The 18,978-nt window shown below is 36.6% G+C and overlaps 1 protein-coding gene across 2 annotated transcripts in view; it reads left to right on the plus strand.

Annotated features, from left to right (window-relative positions):
* The first annotated feature begins 425 nt into the window (after positions 1 to 425).
* The window catches only part of LOC132771984 (ephrin type-A receptor 3), a 262,038-nt gene continuing 243,485 nt past the window's right edge, over positions 426 to 18,978 (plus strand). For both annotated transcript variants that reach the window (XM_060770622.2, XM_060770623.2), the window contains exon 1: positions 426 to 633. In XM_060770622.2, the coding sequence (XP_060626605.2) occupies positions 540 to 633 (94 nt within the window). In that variant the 5' untranslated portion in view covers positions 426 to 539. The remainder of the gene's footprint in view (positions 634 to 18,978) is intronic.

Below are 18,978 nucleotides of genomic sequence, written 5' to 3' on the forward strand. Positions count from 1 at the left end.
GTGTGGTGGAGGCTCCTTCTTTGGAAGCTTTTAAACAGAGGCTGGATGGCCATCTGTCAAGGGTGATTTGAATGCAATATTCCTGCTTCTTGGAAGGGGGTTGGACTGGATGGCCCATGAGGTCTCTTCCAACTCTTTGATTCTATTATTCTAATTCATTCATGTTTTTTTTTTTCAATTATAATCCGGACCTCCAACAGTTTGAGGGACTGTGAGCTGGCCCTCTGTTTAAAAAGTTTGTGGACCCCTGGTGCAAGGGATGGATGTGGCTGAATAATACCCACAGCCCTGAGTTCAGTCTGCCTGGCGTTGTTGGTGTGCTGGACAGATCCGGGCAAGAGAGAAGGGCGCTAGGACCCGGCGGTCGCCTCCCTGCCTGCCTGCCTGCCTCTTTCCCAAGCCTGGGTCCAGCCCGGCAGGCTCCTCCTTTTTCTCTCCAGTGTCAAACTTGACATCAGGCTCGGCGCGCGGAGCATGGTAACTTCTCCTCGCGCCCCTGGCATGCGGCAGGAGGATATGCGTCCAGGGCTGCCCTCGCCATGGATCGCCCGCGCGCCTTTGCCTTCCTCTTCCTCCTGAGCGGGCTGCCGCTCCTCAGCCGGGCGGACCTCAGCCCGCATCCCAGCAACGAAGGTAAGCCGAGTGAGTGAGCGAGCGAGCGAGTGAGCAGCCCGGCAGGGGCAGGACCAGGCGCGGTGCCCCAACTTCCCCGCATCCCGAGCCCTGGAGGCACACCTGGCCAGGCGCGCGTGCCTTGTTAAAGGGCCACACAGCATCCCGCCCACAGACCTCTCACTTTGCATCTTCCCTTTCTCTCTTGCTCTCTCTCTCTCTCTTTTGCGCTGGAGGCGATGGCATCAAGGTGCCGCTCCATTGTTAGCCAGGAGGATGGGCACTTCTGGGCAAAGTTGAATTCTATTGGCAGTTTGGAGAATGGCATTGTTCTTTTTCTTATTAGGGTGATGAGCAGATTTGGCTCTCGATGGAGAGAGAAAAGCGGGGCAGAAATAATAATAATAATAATAATAATAATAATAATACTCATCATCATCATTTCTCAGTTAACCAGGACTCTCAAGCAACTGGCAAAATTATTCAAAGAAATAATACTTTTTTTAAAAAAGCTGTAACATTAAGTACATCATCATCATCCATCATCATCTCTCAGTTAACCGGGACTCTCAAGCAACTGGCAAAATCATTCAAAGAAATAATACTTTTTTTTTAAAAAAAAGCTGTTACATTAAGTACATCATCATCATCATCATCATCTCTCATTTAACCAGGATTCTCAAGCAACTGGCAAAATAATTCAAAGAAATAATACTTTTTAAAAAAGCTATTACATTAAGTACATCATCATCATCATCATCTTCATCTTCATCTCTCAGTTAACTGGGACTCTCAAGCAACGGGCAAAACCATTCAAAGATATAATACTTTTTTTAAAAGCCATTACATTAAGTATATAATTATCATCTCTCAGTTGATAACCGGGACTCTCAAGCAATGGGCAAAACCATTCAAAGATATAATACTTTAAAAAAAAAAGCTGTTATATTAAGTACCTCATCATCGTCATTATCTCTCAGTTAACCAGGACTCTCAAGCAACGGGCAAAACAATTCAAAGATATAATACTTTTTTTAAAAGCTGTTCCATTAAGATAAGTTTGTCTTTACTGATCCTAATTTGCTTTGCCATTCTGTCTTTCCATAATAATGATGTTCAATATTTATAGCAATACAGATATGGTATGGTATAATATCAGTTAGGCTTATTTTAATAGTAACTCTCAAGCAACCAGAAGGTGCATTTATCCAACCATCTATCACTCCCCATGGATTCCAGTTAAGTAAGAGTTTGCTATACTATTATCGTCATCATTAACATTATTGGTATCAGTTGGGCCTGTTTTAATAGCAACTCTCAAGCAACCAGAAGGTGTATTTATCCAGCATCTATCAGCCCATGGATTCTGGTTAAGTAAGAGTTTCCTATATTATTATTATTATTGTTGTCCTTATTATTATTGGTATAATATCAGTTAGGCCTATTTTAATAGTAGCTCTCAAGCAAACAGAAGGTGCATTTATCCACCATCTATCACTCCCCATGAACTCTGGTTAAGTAAGAGTTTGCTATGTTATTATCATCATCATTATTATTATTGCTGGCTCTCTGTATGTAAGTGTATTTGTGATTGCGTGCGTGTAAGAGAGAGGTTACTCTAGGAGTGATGCTGACCGGTTCTGGCATCTATGGAGGCAGAAGAAGGTTAAGGATGCAGGTAAACTCAGCATTTCAATAGCCCTGGCCAATGCCAAGGGCTGGCTGAATGGCTTTTGTGTGCCAAGTGTGTGCCGGGTCCTGCCTCTAATGAGAAGGGCGGGTGGGCTGGTGATTCTCAGCATAGAAGCCCTGCCAAGAGATGCCACCTCAGGGAAGCCTTTGCCCTGGGGTTTAGAGAGGTTTTTCTTTTATTTGGAAGAGGTGCCGTAATGCTCTGAGGATTTCTCTTGTGTATGTATCTACACACACATATCATGAAAGGGAGGACATAGGGCATGCATTCTATATCATTTAAATGTTCTGGCAACAGATCTGGCTGAATAAGACAATTAGTGCATTCTTAAAAAATCAAACAATAGGCAATCTTTCCCCTTCTTTCTCTCTCTAACAAACTTGTGTTGGCTTCTTATATTATTCAGTGGCATCTTTCTTATTTCTATTTGTTGTGATAACCGATTGCAGGCATCCAAGTGAACAGTGTGTCTGTTTCTCTGACCTATAAATCTACAGAGAAATTTTAAAAAGCCCCCAAACTCATGTCCCTTAAAATTTGGTTTATTTCTGGGATTCATACCAGGATTTTCAGACATATATAAATTATGCCATGCCTTAATGAAGTTGGTTGGTATGAAAAACTTCAGGGAATCACCAAATCGAGCTCTTTCTTGTAAAAGTCACCAGTGTTTGGTGTAGCATATTTAACTATGTCAATTTCCCTTGCATGCTCTGTGTGTACCAATTTACAGGCGTTCAATCAGAAAGCATTTATTCAATCACAGACTATTGTTGAGGGTGTCGAGCATGATGAGGGTGGGGGAACAGAATTAAAGCCTTTTGAAGATGAGCGTATGTGTGTATATATGCGTGTGTATGTATATGTGTGTGTACGTGTGTGTATATGTGTGTGTATGTATATGTATGTATGTGTGTGTGTGTATATGATGTTCCTTTAAAAGACACACCCAGTAACTCTTTGAGTGCAGTAATCAGACCACTGAACGTTCAACCTTTGACACAAGAGTGTTCAAGCACACCGACTTACATGCAATTTCAAAAGCCAAAAGAGTGGATGGACCTTGTAGTATTAAATAATTGTGCGAAACCTTCAACTTGCCTGATTAGTCTTCCTCATTAAGCAATTTGTTTTAATTGTTTTGCTAGTAAGCAAATGAACAGAATGAATAGTTTTGTTTGGAGGTGACTTGGCACCCACAATGATCTTTTTTTAAAGTCATAAAGATGTATATTCTTGGGGGCGGGGAGGGTGATGCAGATTTAAAATGTGTGTTTGTGTGTGTGAATACACACACCTCATATGGAAAGCAAGCATATTTTTTTAAATAATTCTATTCTTTATAAAAGCACATATTAAATGCTCTCTCTTTTTTAAAAAGATACACGAAAGGATGGAATATTAATTAATAGAACTTTTATTGCTGATCTATGGTATCTGTCTTCTTATTATAGTCTCTTTTTCTGTTAAGGAAGCATGAGTATCAGGAAAGGCCAGTTTGGAAAGGCTGCAACTCTTAGCAGCTAAACTCATTCCTAATGAGCACAATAGGGCAGTAAAGCAGCTATAGCTTTTTGACTGGCAAAGTGTGATAGGCTAGGCACTAAATAGCAAGTAAGACCATGTATGCAATATATAAACAAATGATATCTTAATTTTTGTATCTGTTTTGCTCCTTTCTGAAAGCATACTGTGGTCAGAGGGACATAGTGGTTCAAAGAAGATGCCATTAGGATAACTCTTTTTAATTGTGTGTATAATTATTATCATTTAGTGTGTGTGCATATTCCACACTTTTTGTGTGATATCATGAATGTTGGGTTGGGGAGTTGAAGGCCGGGAGTAATTTTTGTTCCTATCTTTAATCTTTACTATGGACCACACAGTGGCTTGAAACTGTCCAACTTTGAAGTGTTGTCGAAAGCAGCCAATTTTATAATTATGTAATTAGAATTACGCAATTATAAAGGAACTTGGAAGCTGAATTACAGGAAAAATGTGTCTCTGTTTAAATCAACAGAGTACTTTTGGGCTTCCAGAAAACAAACTGACTTTTTCAAGTGAACTTTTTAAAGGCTCGCCCCCCCCCCCCATACGTTTGAATGATTTCCTCTCTTTTAAATAATATCTGTGAATGCATACAACAAACTTCAAATGCAATATTTCCAAATTTGTTAATATAAAAATGTATGGATTTATTTTGAGTGTGTGAGGGTTAAATCATACACTGTGGCTGTAATTGTATATCCACCTATGTGAAAGTAAGCCCCAGTTAACTCAGTGGGACTTATTTTTGCGGACACACATATAGACATGTAAAAGAATAAATTAACCCATCCTATTTCTGCTACCCACTACGGCTATATCACAGAATCTTTGGGATAATTGAACCGATTTAAATTTTGGAGTCTTCACGTGTCTTCAGCCATGTTTATGTGACACAGCAGAACAAACCCCCTTTAAAAAATCCAAAACAAATCCCTTTTGCTTATTTCCTCTTATGTATACTTATGGGAAGGGATATAGCTCATCCTACAGCAACATAGGTTTAGTGTGTGTTTTGGCTTGTATTGCTTCGTATTTGACACATTTAGAATACTTTGATATTGTACTAAAATAATTACCATATTTAAATTTAGCTTAAAGGTTCAGGTTGTGGTTAATAGTTTGCATCTACTCTGTTTTTGTGCGGTGGTTGCTGTGAATAGAAGCTCCAATTAAAGCAAGAAGTGATAAAACAGGTAATTTTTATCAATCCCCACACACAAGCATACATACACACACTTTCATTTGTGTGTGCATGTAGAACTAAAGCCCTTTTAGCAACCTCTGCCTTTAAAAAATAATATAAAAAACCTGGCTGAGTTGTGAAGTGTGAGCCATCTATTCAACCACAGGAAAATGTCAGGAGGAATTAACATCTGAATAATGAATGGATTTCGCTCCATGCTCAGGCTTAAATAGATTTTTTGATAGGTACAGACATTTCAAGCTGGAAGTATGTCCTTTTAGAATCCATAACTCCCCATTTTATATCTTTGACGTGGACTTTTTTAAACAGGAGAATTCTCCTTATTTTTCCTCTGGAAGGTGTTGTGATGACTTTGGGGAAACCGTTCTTGTCAAATCGTAAACCCAAAGAGCGCTATCACTCTATAATTTAATAGTTTTTTTCCTAATCCATTTCTGTAATGATACGATTTGCCCTAGGGTACCAGCAACCTTAATTTAACTGTTTTATAACCCGCAACAGTTAACACTTGACCTAGGTCATTAACAGGATTATCAGCAAATTTGTTTAAGCTTTTACTGACAACTTGAATTGCTTCAATAATATTTTGACTGTGCAGACAGGAAACTTCTTTTAACCTCTCCAATCGCACATAAAGAATTTCTTATGAACACAACGAACCCCAAAGACACCAGGACTGTACATCTGTTCATGGTTACCTACAGGCTCCATTTCAGTAAACAGCGAGAAGTATTTCAGACTCTCTGTTTACAGTGTGCGAGTTTTCCCTTAAACGACTTCGGCATTTGTGCTTATCCGGACCGGAACATTTGTTCAGCGGTTGCGTTACATCTTTCCCCTTGGTAAACACAATTTAGCAGTTCAAAATATTAATTTTCTTCTCAGTGATGTCATGAGCCATCGCACTTTGAAGTGGCCGAGCGATAGGGCGCTGCGGCCCGTTTGCATTACTTCCCCGCGTTCAGTCATAATGTTTCATTACTTGGTTTAAATAAAGTCTTAGAAACTGATTTTTAAAAATGGAAAATGGTTCTTAATCGACAGTATTTTGCAGTGCATTTTGAAACATAACATATCATGTCAATAAATATTGTATGTTGCTTACTTATTTATTTATTGGATAGTCCTTTGGAAAGGCATAAACAAATTGTAGAAAGTTAAGGGCGCATCAGTGTTCTTATGTTCTTGTTAATATGAACACTGTCTGTTCATTTTGGTTTAATTTGCCAATAGATTGTGCTCATAGATTTGTATTCTCCAAATTCCTCAAAGCTTGTGGGTGGGGAAAATATGGAGGCTGTTTAAGCAACAGAGAACAAAACTCTAAAAATATCACATAAATGACAAGGTAAGCATCCATCAGAACTCAATATGATTAAAATGCTCACTCTGAGTCTGTCCACCCACTCACACACCCAATGCCACATAGTTTAACCCCAGCAATGAAGTTACCCCAAATGCAGTGGTTTCACAATGCTTCAAGAAGATGTTATGTGTGATGGCATGACAGATCTTCACTCAAAATGGTGAAGTTCCTGAGAGACATACAGTTTAGCAAGTGTCACTTTAAAGAACAAAACTCAATGTACGTTTATGAGGGAGTGGTTACTTTAAAACAACAATTACTTGTCAGGTTGTTGAAACTGAAGAATGCAAAAATAAGATCTAAAGCATTACTGTTGGTTTCAACCCTATTTAAGTAGTCAAAACAAGTAATTTGGAGTGCTCTATAATGTCCATCATAGCATTTCGAAGACGTCATTATTATGAAACACGCACGCACGCGCGCGCACACACACACACACACACACATACACACACACAGTGATTGCTTGTTCTCATTACAAGACTTGACTTGTATGTTTTAACAATCTGAGTATTTCCTTTCTCTGCAGTAATAGTTCCTAATGTAAGATTGGTTTAATTTATCAGTCCCCAAGTATGGCACATTTTCTTTAAAAATACTGAACACATGTTAAATATTAAGAAAGCCAGTATGAATCTTATATGCTTAGGTTCATATGTTTTTAAAAACTGGGAAGAATTAGGCAAATGGTAGTCAATGTCATTAAGAGGCATACCTAAACTTTTCAGATATTATATATGTATGTATGTGTATGTGTGAGATATATATATCCTTTTAAAAAGACGGTTTTTTTCTCCATCAAAGTGTAAATCATTCAGAATAGACAATACAAAAAAAGAAAAAGAACAGAAAAGAAAGGTTGCCTCCATTATATTTGGCATAACTGAATGTTATCTTTCCACTTATTTTGACAGAAATGCTGGGATTAAAACATTACCTCTCAGGACAATACTGTGTGGTGGTGGAGATTATTTCTGTTGAGTGCGCATGCTTCTGATTATATTAAAACTATACAACTTTCCTTCAAGGAAACTTTTGGAAGCAAAAGGCAAAACTCTTTCTATAACACTTATCACTACATGGATTGAAATATAGATGCAGATGTTTCTCCTCCTTTTTTTCTGCCAGCATCCTGGACTTTGTCACAAGAGAGGGTCACTCCAGAGCAATTTCCAAAAAAATATGTGGGGAAAGGCAGCGTTTTTGAAAGTTAAGACTCCTGTTAGGCACCCGTTCGATTACACAGCCTAAAAGTGTATTTATATAACAACCTGTCCTCTGATTTCATTTTGATTTCCCTGTTCATAATGGATATTTAAAGATGGCCCCAAGGGGTAAATCTTATCAGAGTTAAAGTATAATAATAAGTCAAAATTGTTTTAATTGAAATTCTGTTCCACAGTATTTGATGTTTTCTTTTAAAGTTATTTTCATAGCACAGTACACATGTGTCCACAAGAGTTTAGTTCCAGTAAGTAAACCTGAAGACAAACTAATATTTTCTACACATTCACTTAGAAATTAATTCTATTAAAAGTAATTAGAATTTACTACCAGGAAGAGGTTTTCAAAGGTCACTTTATTCACCATACCATTCATTCAAAGATTTATGCCTTAAATATAATGATTCTAACAATATCCTTTGAGATATATAATTGATTTTAAGGGTGTTGACTTCAGAATAAGAGAGGTTGTAATGCAGAGTGATGTTCAGAAAACAAATTTATAATTTTCAAGAGCTAAAAACTTCCTATGGGGTGATTATTATTATTTAGCTAGATTTCCTTTCATGTTCTAAGCTGCCTTGAATCCCAAAGTAGGAAACAGGAACAGGAATAAGCTAAATCGTAGAAGTTTTGACACTGGACAAGTTTCATGATCATAGAGTGTTTAAAAAGTTTCATGATATCAGCAGTGCAGCAAATTCTCCAATGTAAATGTGGCATTAACTGGTTTAACTGGTGCATCACAGCAACTTTGTAAAAGTCAAGGTCAAAGTGGAAAAAAACAGGACTGTGTTGGCAACATGGTGGGAAAATATCTGTTCCTTGTTGTTGTTGTTGTTGTTGTTGTTGTTGTTGTTGTTGTTGTTTTACAATATATTATTTGTTGCAAGGTTTTCGAGAATATTAACAGGTTTTTTATTTGTTTCCTTGCTTGTTTAAAAATAATTTTGGGGAGAGTTCAATCAGAGATATTTTAAATGCATATTTAATTATGAAATCAGAATATTTTAAAAATGCCTAACTTTGGCTAAGCTTTACCTATAGAATCTTACAAATATTAAACTAAATATTAAATTAAAAGTAGATCAAAAAGGCAGAACATGAATTTTCATTGCAATAATTTTGATTGCCTCTTCCCATTGATTGAAATCTACAGCCAGAATCCACAAATTCTTAAATTTCAGCTTGCTTGCAAAGTTTGCTAGATGAAGGATGGAGTAGTTAAAAGCAATGAAGATATAGAAGTACAGATTGTTGTGCTTGAAGGGAATTGTTGGGAGAGTGACAAAAGAATAAAAGGCCTTGCCTGCCAAGCCTTGTTTAGGATTAATGAAACCACACCAAATTAATTCTTTAACGTGGGGAGACATTATTCAAGCTGATACACTGTAAATGAAAACTTTTAGGCAACTTTTTTCCCTTCTTTGTAAACTACTGTATATCCTGCTGTTACGGGGCAGACCGGGGAAGAAAATCCCATTAATCTGGTGTGGAAAAAAGTGGGAGAAGAATAAAAGCACACCAAACAAACAGCAGTGGAAACCTAAAAGTAGTTCAACACTGAAATAAAGGAGGTCTGCACAGTAAAGTTCTATTAAATAAGCAGATGTAGTCTTTGTATTAATTTTTAACTTTTATGTTTAGGAATAGATTTTCATATTTATTTAATCCAAAACTGTAATTTTGCAAAAAAGCATTATATTAGAGGTTTTAAAGAGATATACTTGACAACTATAATTAATTTGCATAAATAAAAATGAGACAGATTCTTTCAGCAGTTGGCTCATACCCAGCAACTGCTCTACCCAAAATACTTTCCCTGTTAGAAACAGCACACACAATTTATTGTTGCTCATAGGACTTTGATTTTTAAACCTGTGTGATTTTAACAATTTTTTTATTAATGTAACTATTTTAATGAATTTGTTTTAAATTAATTTTATGACTGTGGAGGGCACTGAATAGTGCTTGTTGTGAAGCCACCCTGAGTCCCCCCTTGGGGGTGAGAAGGATGGGCTACAATTGTATGAAAAAACAAACAAACAAATAATAAATAGCAGCCTTTGTACTTACAAGCCACTTTGCATGTTTGTAAGTAGTTTAAGTAGCAATCTTTATTTAATATGTGTATCTGCTTTTTTAAAAAAAATGCAGTTGTAACATTAATACTAAGTTTGATATAATAATTAATAATAAAATACCAGTCAAATGAAACTTTGGGGTGTCTGAACTGAAATACTGAGGGCTACCCTAACATATTTGACTGCCTGAGGCAAAAGACAAGATTATGCAGCATCTCTGAATGAATCCACTTGAAATCTGGTTTCTGTCTTCTGCAGAATTCTGGGGTTTGTAGTTTAGTGAGGCTGTTAAAGGCTCCTCCCTAAACTACAAACCCCAGAATTCTGCAGGAGGCAGCAACCGGATTTCAAGTGGATTCCTTCTCTAGTGTGATGAAGTCCTTACTTGGTCTGAAAGGCTATGCCATGCCAACTGTACTTAGCTAAAAGTGGATTCATCCTTTTGTGTATGTTGCAACAATCAAATGCAGCTAATGTTTTGGAAATTATTAAAATGACATCAATTTAAAGTACATATTTTCTTTTAAAGGAATCACACTTTCATAATTTAATAATCAAATGACATCATACTGAATCATATATTAGAGTAACAATACATAGCACATTTCAGGATCCTGGACTATTTTAATGCAGCTTTAGCTTGTTGAGCAATTTAACCTCTAATTTAAAAAAAAATCTTTCCATTTTTTGAAAAGTGTCATGTAAAAAATGTACAGTCTATTGAATCATATTCTGCGTACAGCTTATTCAGGAGGAGAATAGGTGATATTGCTCCAAAGCCACTAGGCATTTCATACAAAGTTATACCTAATTGTTAAATATGATCCTAATTCAATTTAAAGAACTATCCATTCAAGCACATACCAGTATTTTAGTCATGAACTGAACTATCTATAACCAAACCAAAAATGCTTCTCTTTGTCCCTGGTTTCTTCATAGCTGCACAAGAAACCATAAGGGCAAGTAGCTAAACACTCCAGTGTGAACACACAAAGTGGAAGCAACATGCTGATATAATCAGAAATTCCCCGTAAGTGTCATGTTGAGGAAAACAGGATGATTATTTTCCAATATGCTGATGTCACCAAAAAGCTATTTTTATTGTTTAACAAAATTTATGGAGGTAATTAATTCAGAACATGTGTGCTTTGCTATTCACTTAAAAAATGAATGGCTCAAGTTAAATTTCCGTTTCCAAGTACAATTTTACCCATCTCTCCGTCTTTCCTTATGTGAAAGATCCTCACTAAGGCAAGATAAGATAAACACAGGAAAACTTGATATTTCAGTTTTTTGTATCCAGTCTGCCACAATTTTGTAATGTAGTCTAGTTCTTCTTCCAGTACCTTGTTTTCTCGCTACAGCTACATTATAATTCATAATGCCTTTTCTCTTTGAGAATCCAAGAAATACTGTGTACTCATAGATCCCACTGTGAATTCTCTTTGGTTTCCCTTCAATGCTGAGCAGGTGTTTTCTGCCCTATTTCATTTCCTCCATAACTCAGCAATCCCCTGAAGATCACTTCTCTGTCCCGAAGTGGTTGTTTTAAATCTGATTTCTCACCCATGCAATTCATGAAGCTTTCATGTGTGGTTCTAACTGGGCATAACAATCAGTACATCCTACCTATCATTTGAAGGTATTTTAGCCATGGGCACACAGCTGAAAATGCTGGTACAAGCCCAATAAGAACTGAACTGCTGGCTTCAAAAAGAAAAGACAGGAGCTATTCTTGGGTACTACATACAAAGAAAAACATGGAAACATATACATAAACAAGAGTGAGCCACGAGTCTAAAGGACTAAAACTAAGAATGACTTGCCTATTTTGCCACAGATTCAGATTTAGGTTTAAAGGACACCCACTCAAATCATGAAAAACTTAAGTCACCTTGATTTCAATGGGTATACAAATAAAAGTGTTTGAATAGGACTCCAAACCAGTGGTTCTCAGCCTGTGGGTCCACAGATGTTTTGGCCTACAACTCCCAGAATTCCCAGTCAGTTTACCAGCTGTTAGGATTTCTCGGAGTTGAAGGCCAAAACATCTGGGGTTCCACAAGTTGAGATCCTTGCTCTACTATAGAAACCCAGAGCAAGTCACACTCTCCCAGCATAAGAAGGGAATGCAAAGGCCTCTGAAGAAATATTGCCAAGAAAACCCTAAAATGAGGTCAATATAATTCAAAATCAATTGAATGCAGAACAACAACAGGAAAGATAACTATGTTTGAGCCTTGTCCATGAAGTACTTTTTTGAAATAGTTTTCAGCATGACTTCATTCACCCATAAGGTCATGGAATTTTTTTTAATCAATGGGACTAAATTTTAAAGCTATCAAATAAAACTAAAGTCGTTAAATTATTTTGCAAAAATAAAGATTTGTACAAATAGTTGAGTTTTTTTTTGAATTATCACAAATTGTCATGATTACAATGATTAGATAAGGTTGAATGCAGAAAGCAGAAGTACAATACAAAGAATATAAAAGAGGCAATGTAATGCAAGAGAACTAACCTAAAACATATATGACAGCACAACAGGAAACATAATTTGGCCTTTTTTTGTAATAAATGTAAACATCTATGAAAAATATTTTGTATTATGCTTAAAATACAAAGTATAATAAAATATCAGGGGTATTAAGACTCTTTCCTATCTATATTTACATGAGAACATGTAATGGTTCTCACTTAAAGCTGACCATGAATGCATTGCCAATGTAGCAGTACTGCAGCTATACAGTACACAATGTAAAGAAAAAGGATTCAGTGTAAACTACTAGTAGTCAGAATCTTATTAGTAACTCCAAATAACGTAAATCAACTATTGCAAACACTTGTGTAAATCTCACTGAATCATTTTTTTCTACCTTAGTCAGGACTACCACTAAGACACAGGCTAATAAAATTTTTCGTCATTTCACAATATTCCCAACATCTCTCTTTGCTTGTACTTTCTGTGTTGAGTCAAGCAGCAGTTGCTGTGTGATATGACAGAAGCAGCCTCAAGGCTTTTCTTTTCTGTTGGAGAACATTTTGTGTGTTCCAAGCAACTTGCCCTGAAGCCCTCACATAAGATGAAAAAAACCTGTCCTATCAGTGGAGTTCAAAATTGACTTCAAGTCCCATTTAAGTTTATTAGTAAAACATTGATGTTGATGACTACATAAATACATAGTTGCCTTTCTAAGTCTCAGCATTCTGTTTTACTTTTCTCTCTAGTTCCTTTTCTATTGATAAATGAGCCAATATATTGGAAATATTTAACAATTTTAATGTCTTCATTGTCCACATTTAATTTACATAAATTCTGTTAACATTATTCTGGTTTTTATATCATTCAGCTGTTTCCTTGATTTTGCATTTTCTTCCTTAACTTTCTTCAACAGTGTTCCATGTCTTTGCTATTTTCTGCATTTCTAAAATTGTCAGTGTTCCTTTTTACAATTTTCACACTTCCTTCCTCCAAGTCTCATCCCACATTCTGTGTGATATGTTCTGAGTATAAAATAAAAAGGTGATAAAATGTACCCCCTCTTGTTGGTAGGAAACCATTCTGTTTCTCCATTTTATGGAGAAACAGCATCCTCTTGTTCAGAGAATTGGACTAGAGCAGCAAGATAATAAAATATTGAGACACATCTATTTTTTTACAGGGATACATATTTATCATGATCTACAATACATAGTCAAATACAGGATCTACACTGTCATATAATCAGGATTCAGAAACTGGATTATATGGCAGTGTAGATGGGACCAAAGGAGTTGCAGTAACCAGCACAGGCTGATATTAAGAAAATCAGATTTTTCTAGTTACAGATTTCTAGTTCCCCCTCTTTTTGGCTGAACCCAGCTTTGACATTTGGCATTTCTCACTGTAGATCTGGTAAAAGTTTATTGTGAAACTGTAAGGATGTATTGCTTGCATGGGAGATCAATGGTCTAATGCTGTCCCCTTTCTTGGTGATTGAACCGTGTAGTGGGTGTTTGAGTTTGTTTTCTGCATTTTTGGCAGATTGAGATATGAATGGATTTCACTTCTAAAGCTTCAGACATAGATTGACTATTGACACACCCTGTGAATTTCCAGTGAGAGAAGAGCACAATCCCTTTATGGATTGTCTGTTACTGGGCTGTAAAGTTGTATTTGAAACTGTGGTTTCAGAATGTTTTTAGTTCTCATATAAGTTGCTCCAAATTGTATAACAAACTACCATGTTGGGCAGAAGGTTCCAGGAAGTTTTTTTAACCTGAAATTCTTTTCAACAGAATGTGAAAGGAGCATTCTATAATTAACTCACTTGCTCAATTAACATATGAAATCATAAAAGACTACAGAAGCTAACATAAAGAGGATATTAGAATCATTTATTATAGCCATCAATCTGTGTCATTCAAAAGTTGCATGAGATTTTTATCCAGGACTGGTGAATCACTGACCTTCCCAATTCTGATTTCTAGAAATATATGTCAGAATAGCCTATGAAGAATAATGGGGAAAGTAGTTCATAAATCTCTGGGACACCCTATGTTCCCACCCCTGCTGTTTTTATTTTATTTTTTTTATTTTGCATTAGGTGAAGGAAATTCATACTGGCAGTGAAAGATTAGGCAGAAATATCTTTCTAACTGGGATCTCTGAAGCAACTAGGTGTGAATTGGGAAGCAAATTGTGGGAAAATGCTAAAAGGGGAAAACTGAGTTTTGCTGTGCAGTAGCCCGCCCCCCAATGAAGATACTCATAATTGAAACATGCTATGGTACAAAAACAGACTTTTTCAGATCAGATGGCTTCAAAGTTCTCTATTGGTACATGCATACATTCCCCAAGGAAAGCAATCACACCGTGAACTGGTGTGAAAATTGCTTTCATGCTTCCCCATCCTAACATTCAAGTTGGATGGAAAAAAAACCCCAAACTAACTTATCTGCTTTGGAATCTGTAGGCTTGAAAAGGTTTAGGCCCAAAGCACTCCCTTTTGGCTTTTTTTGTAGTTTGGGAAGCTCATCTTGCACAGACTTGGCCCATTAGTTATGGATTGACAAATGTTCACCTCCCCCGTCCCCTTCCGCTCAACTTCAGTCCTTGAAAGTGGGAAAGGATTCTTGTTCTCCAGGTTTGCCAAGAAATTATCCCGACTTTGATTAAGCAGAGCCATGAAAATATTTTCTCATAAACGGAGAAGAGGGGGAAGAAAGAGTGGGAAGGCAGGTGAAGTGTTGAAATAAAGGCAACAGGTGCAGTGAAAAAACGTGCCGTGATTCTTCATTCATTCTGCCGTTCATTGTTTCAACCAACTCTTCTTTTCCAACAGCTGGTGCCTTGTATCCTAAAACAGGAAAATATTGGCCATGTCAAGTCGTTTGGAAGGACATTGAGTTTAAAGAACAAAATTCTGTGCTTTTCTCATTTGATAGCCTGTGATATTAGGTTGTGAATGCACTCACTGGCATGCAAGTAATTGGGATTTCCCTTTATTTTGCCTTCAATTTTCTATGATAACATCAGATTTAGACACTGGAATGAAATTAACAAACTAAATGTTTGAAGGATATATTTTTTAAAGTTTTTTTTTACTTGGAGTGCCTGATTAAAGAAACATCTGTTAACGTGATAGAAATATGGATATAAAAGATGCACAAGTTTAATGAGAATGGGATGTGCCTGGATAAGAGGTTGGGTTTTGTTTTTTGTTTTTTGATTGGGGGGGATTGCAATATGGCAAATTTATTTTGAAGACATATGAAATTCATATTGGGAACAATGCATCCATTTCTGAGATTCATATCTCATTTTTTGCAACATGACCCTCCATAAAACTCTTTTGACTTTATAGTTTTAGTTTTTTTGCTGTCCACATTTTTCCGTAATCCTCTGGCCCGGGCCCATCATAGTTTATCTACATCAATAGCAGCTCCTGAGGGGAAATAACATTGCTTCATTGAATTACAGCTGTTCTTTCTGCGCAAGAGTGTTAGGGAGATAGCTTGATGCTGGAGCCATATTGCCCTTTGACTGATCCAGGTCAGTTATCTTCATGGGCAATGAGTCACTAATCTACTGAAGTAACTTTGTCTTAACCGTACTCCCAGTAGAGTCTGCATATGATTTCAGCATAATTCATATGAATGTGCAAGAGTTAGCACAGAACAGTAGATATGCTTTCTGGGTCATAGAATGAGAATGGATGTGTGAGTCTCAGACAAAGACAAAATATAATTTGCCTTATCCCTGTAATGAAATATTTGATATGTGGTTATATGACTGTCATCTTATTGCTTCATTTCCTTTTCCATTCCATTCCTTCTCCCCCTTTCCTTTCACTCTCTCTTTCTTCTTTCTGTCATTAGGAAAAAAATGCTAGCACTTTATGAATATTAATCAAGAGGGAAGGTAGGGATACTTTCTCCTGAAGTAAACTGTGTCATTGGCATATGTAAACAAGTCATTAAAAATCCTAACATATTGCTATTATATTACATGAAATGAATGTCTGTAAAATAAGTATCTGTCAGGTAGCTGAATGGCTGAATATAATAGATCTGTTACAATTTATTGGGAGTAGGTCTGAGAATGACCCAATACAAAATTCTTAAGCAATTCTTTGTCTTAAAATGGACAAATACTGTTTCCACATTGTTTTGTGCCTCAATACATTTTGCACATAATAGCCACATAGTAGGCACTACTGGAATTAGTTTTTCCTAGAGTTCATAGAGTTATAGGATTGGAAGAGATCATAAGGGCCATCTACTCTCAACTAGAACTCTCTAAAGATAGCCATAGCTGCTGCATCCCACTGACTATGAACTTTTATTACACAGATACAGGGACAGAAGGAAATTTAATTTATTTTAGTGGTGTAATAGTACAATGACAATAAGGCTATTCTATTATTTAAAAAAGAAGCTGTAGTTTTGCTGTTATTTGCATGATATGTACCACAGAGATATATGTACACATTGTGGAGAACATACAAAAGCGCTTTGCATGTTAAAGAGGCACACTCCTTTGCACTGTAAGTTGCATTGTTGGTGTTATTAGTCCATGTGTGATTGTTTGGGTGAGTTACTTATTTCTCTTAATGGGTGATGCAGTTTTTTTTTTTTTTTTGAAAATCAATTTTATTCCAGACTTTGCAGAAAGGTGAACATCACTCTTGTGGCACAGATACTTCATCCTCCAAGTGTCTCAGTTTGATGTGGGCAATCTGGATTGTTTCTCTGCTATTCATTTTTTTCAGTAGTTTTCAAATGTACAATTTCTCTTTCCTTCTTCCACTTTCTCCCTGTATCCTCAACTTATATCATTGACAGCAAACGGAGTCCAAAAGCAGTTTCGGGAGAGAAGAGGAAGGGATAGACTTTTTACTTGAGTCTCTTTTGAAAGAAAAAAAGCTGGATACAAATATTACTACTCCCTTTAATCCTCTTCATCATTCTACCCTAGTAGGTTCATGCAAAAGCAAATTGCTTCAGCTTTTCCTAGTTTGTTTGTTCTTCCTTTTTCACACTGTTAAATTTTTGGACATATCTGTCCCACTTTTCATCTAAGAAATGTTGGAGTGGAGTTTTATTCTCACCTGTTTTGGTAATGTGCACAAATATGAAATCTAACAGTGTTGATTATTGATTTCTCTTCCACTGAGCCAAAGTTGAAAAGCTGAGAGCATCTCAGAACCACCGACGTTCTGCATGCTTCCTGAAGTTGCTTAGTACAATCCAGAGCTTGAAAATTGCCAGTTTCAAAATCTTCTGTCACTAGATTAAGAACCATAAAGAATCTACATAGTGATGAGCATATCATTTTCTGCACCTCCTCACCCCTGACATTTGGATCACCAGTTCTAATTTTAATAACAGTGTGGAAGTGCGGTCTTCTATAATATGGGCTGTCTGTTATAATACAGGATGTTGAGCAGCCTAACTGGACACAGTCCTGGCAATGTGGTTAGTTGGGAGGTAAACAACGATGGAGTTCTGGATTACTATATTCAACAGAAATTCTTTGGTCATTTGTAGATGGACTCCAGGTCCTTCTAATCACATACATGAAGAACATCCCTAGGTTTCCATGCAAATGTATGAAAAAAGGTGGAGAGGGAATCATATTTTTAGTTTGTCTCTTCTTAAAGGTGGCGATTCAGTACTGTTGATTATCAGCAACCCTTGCATGATGGAAAGTATGATGCAGAGCTGGTTTTGCAAGAATTTCTGTAGCATCAACATTTGGGATAGTATATATTTTTGACATTACACATGCAGATGTTTCTTTGTGGGTGGCCAGGCAAAATGGGTGAGAGACATGTCTTTAGAATCACAACGTCCAAACCTGTCTCTTGCTGGGTGTGTCCCTTTGGGAAAAAAAACACAGTGTAAGTTTAGCTGTACATTGTTGATCCCCTTCTATGCTTTTGAGTAGAGAGTGAGTCACCTTTAAAGAAGCAAGCGCATCACGTTGGTTGCATTATTGAGAGAATGCATTAAAAAAAACTGGGCGCAAGCTGGGCCCTGTGGTCTATAAATGTATATCAGCTTGTGAATAGTCTCCACATTGTCCCACCCCAAAAACCAAAGCCTGGCTGGATTTCTGCCTCAAAGTGCCTTTTGGGCTTCCCAGATTTGCATGACATGTTCCAATTATGGGTACCTTCAGTTTTTGGTTTTCATAGCAAGCCTCAGTTTTTCCCCTTATTAGCATTTTTCTATAAGTGATTTCGCTTCCAAATTAACATCTAAATGGTTAATAACACCTAATAAGAATCCAATCTCTTCTGTATTTTGACACATATGCTCGACCTTTTTTTTTTTTTAAAAAAAAAGTCTATTCAATTATCTTGATCTTTCCCTTCATTGAAAAAGGATTTTTAAAGGAAAGATTATAGAAGTATTGTCCAGTCTTCATATTTCACAGTGTAAGTCTTAATTATTGCAAGGAATTTCCTTAAACATGAACAAGCTCTCTGGTTCTGCTTTTCAAAAAACAGATGTTTATTTCATCCTGTGCTACGTCATGGCAAGATGTAAAATAAATAGCATGTGAGTGAGGTAAAAATCCTACAGAACCCTACAAATTAAAGTCTCATTAAAATACAATATCTCTGTGTGCATTGTTAAAATTAGTTATATAATGCCTCTAAAACTAAGCTCATTTACATGTAAAGATTCAGGATTGATTGCATTAAAGCAATCCTGAATCTTAACCCATGTCTGCTACACTGAATTAGTTTCTTTTTTAA

This window comes from Anolis sagrei, chromosome 3 (genome assembly GCF_037176765.1).
Source record: "Anolis sagrei isolate rAnoSag1 chromosome 3, rAnoSag1.mat, whole genome shotgun sequence".
NCBI lineage: Eukaryota > Metazoa > Chordata > Lepidosauria > Squamata > Dactyloidae > Anolis > Anolis sagrei.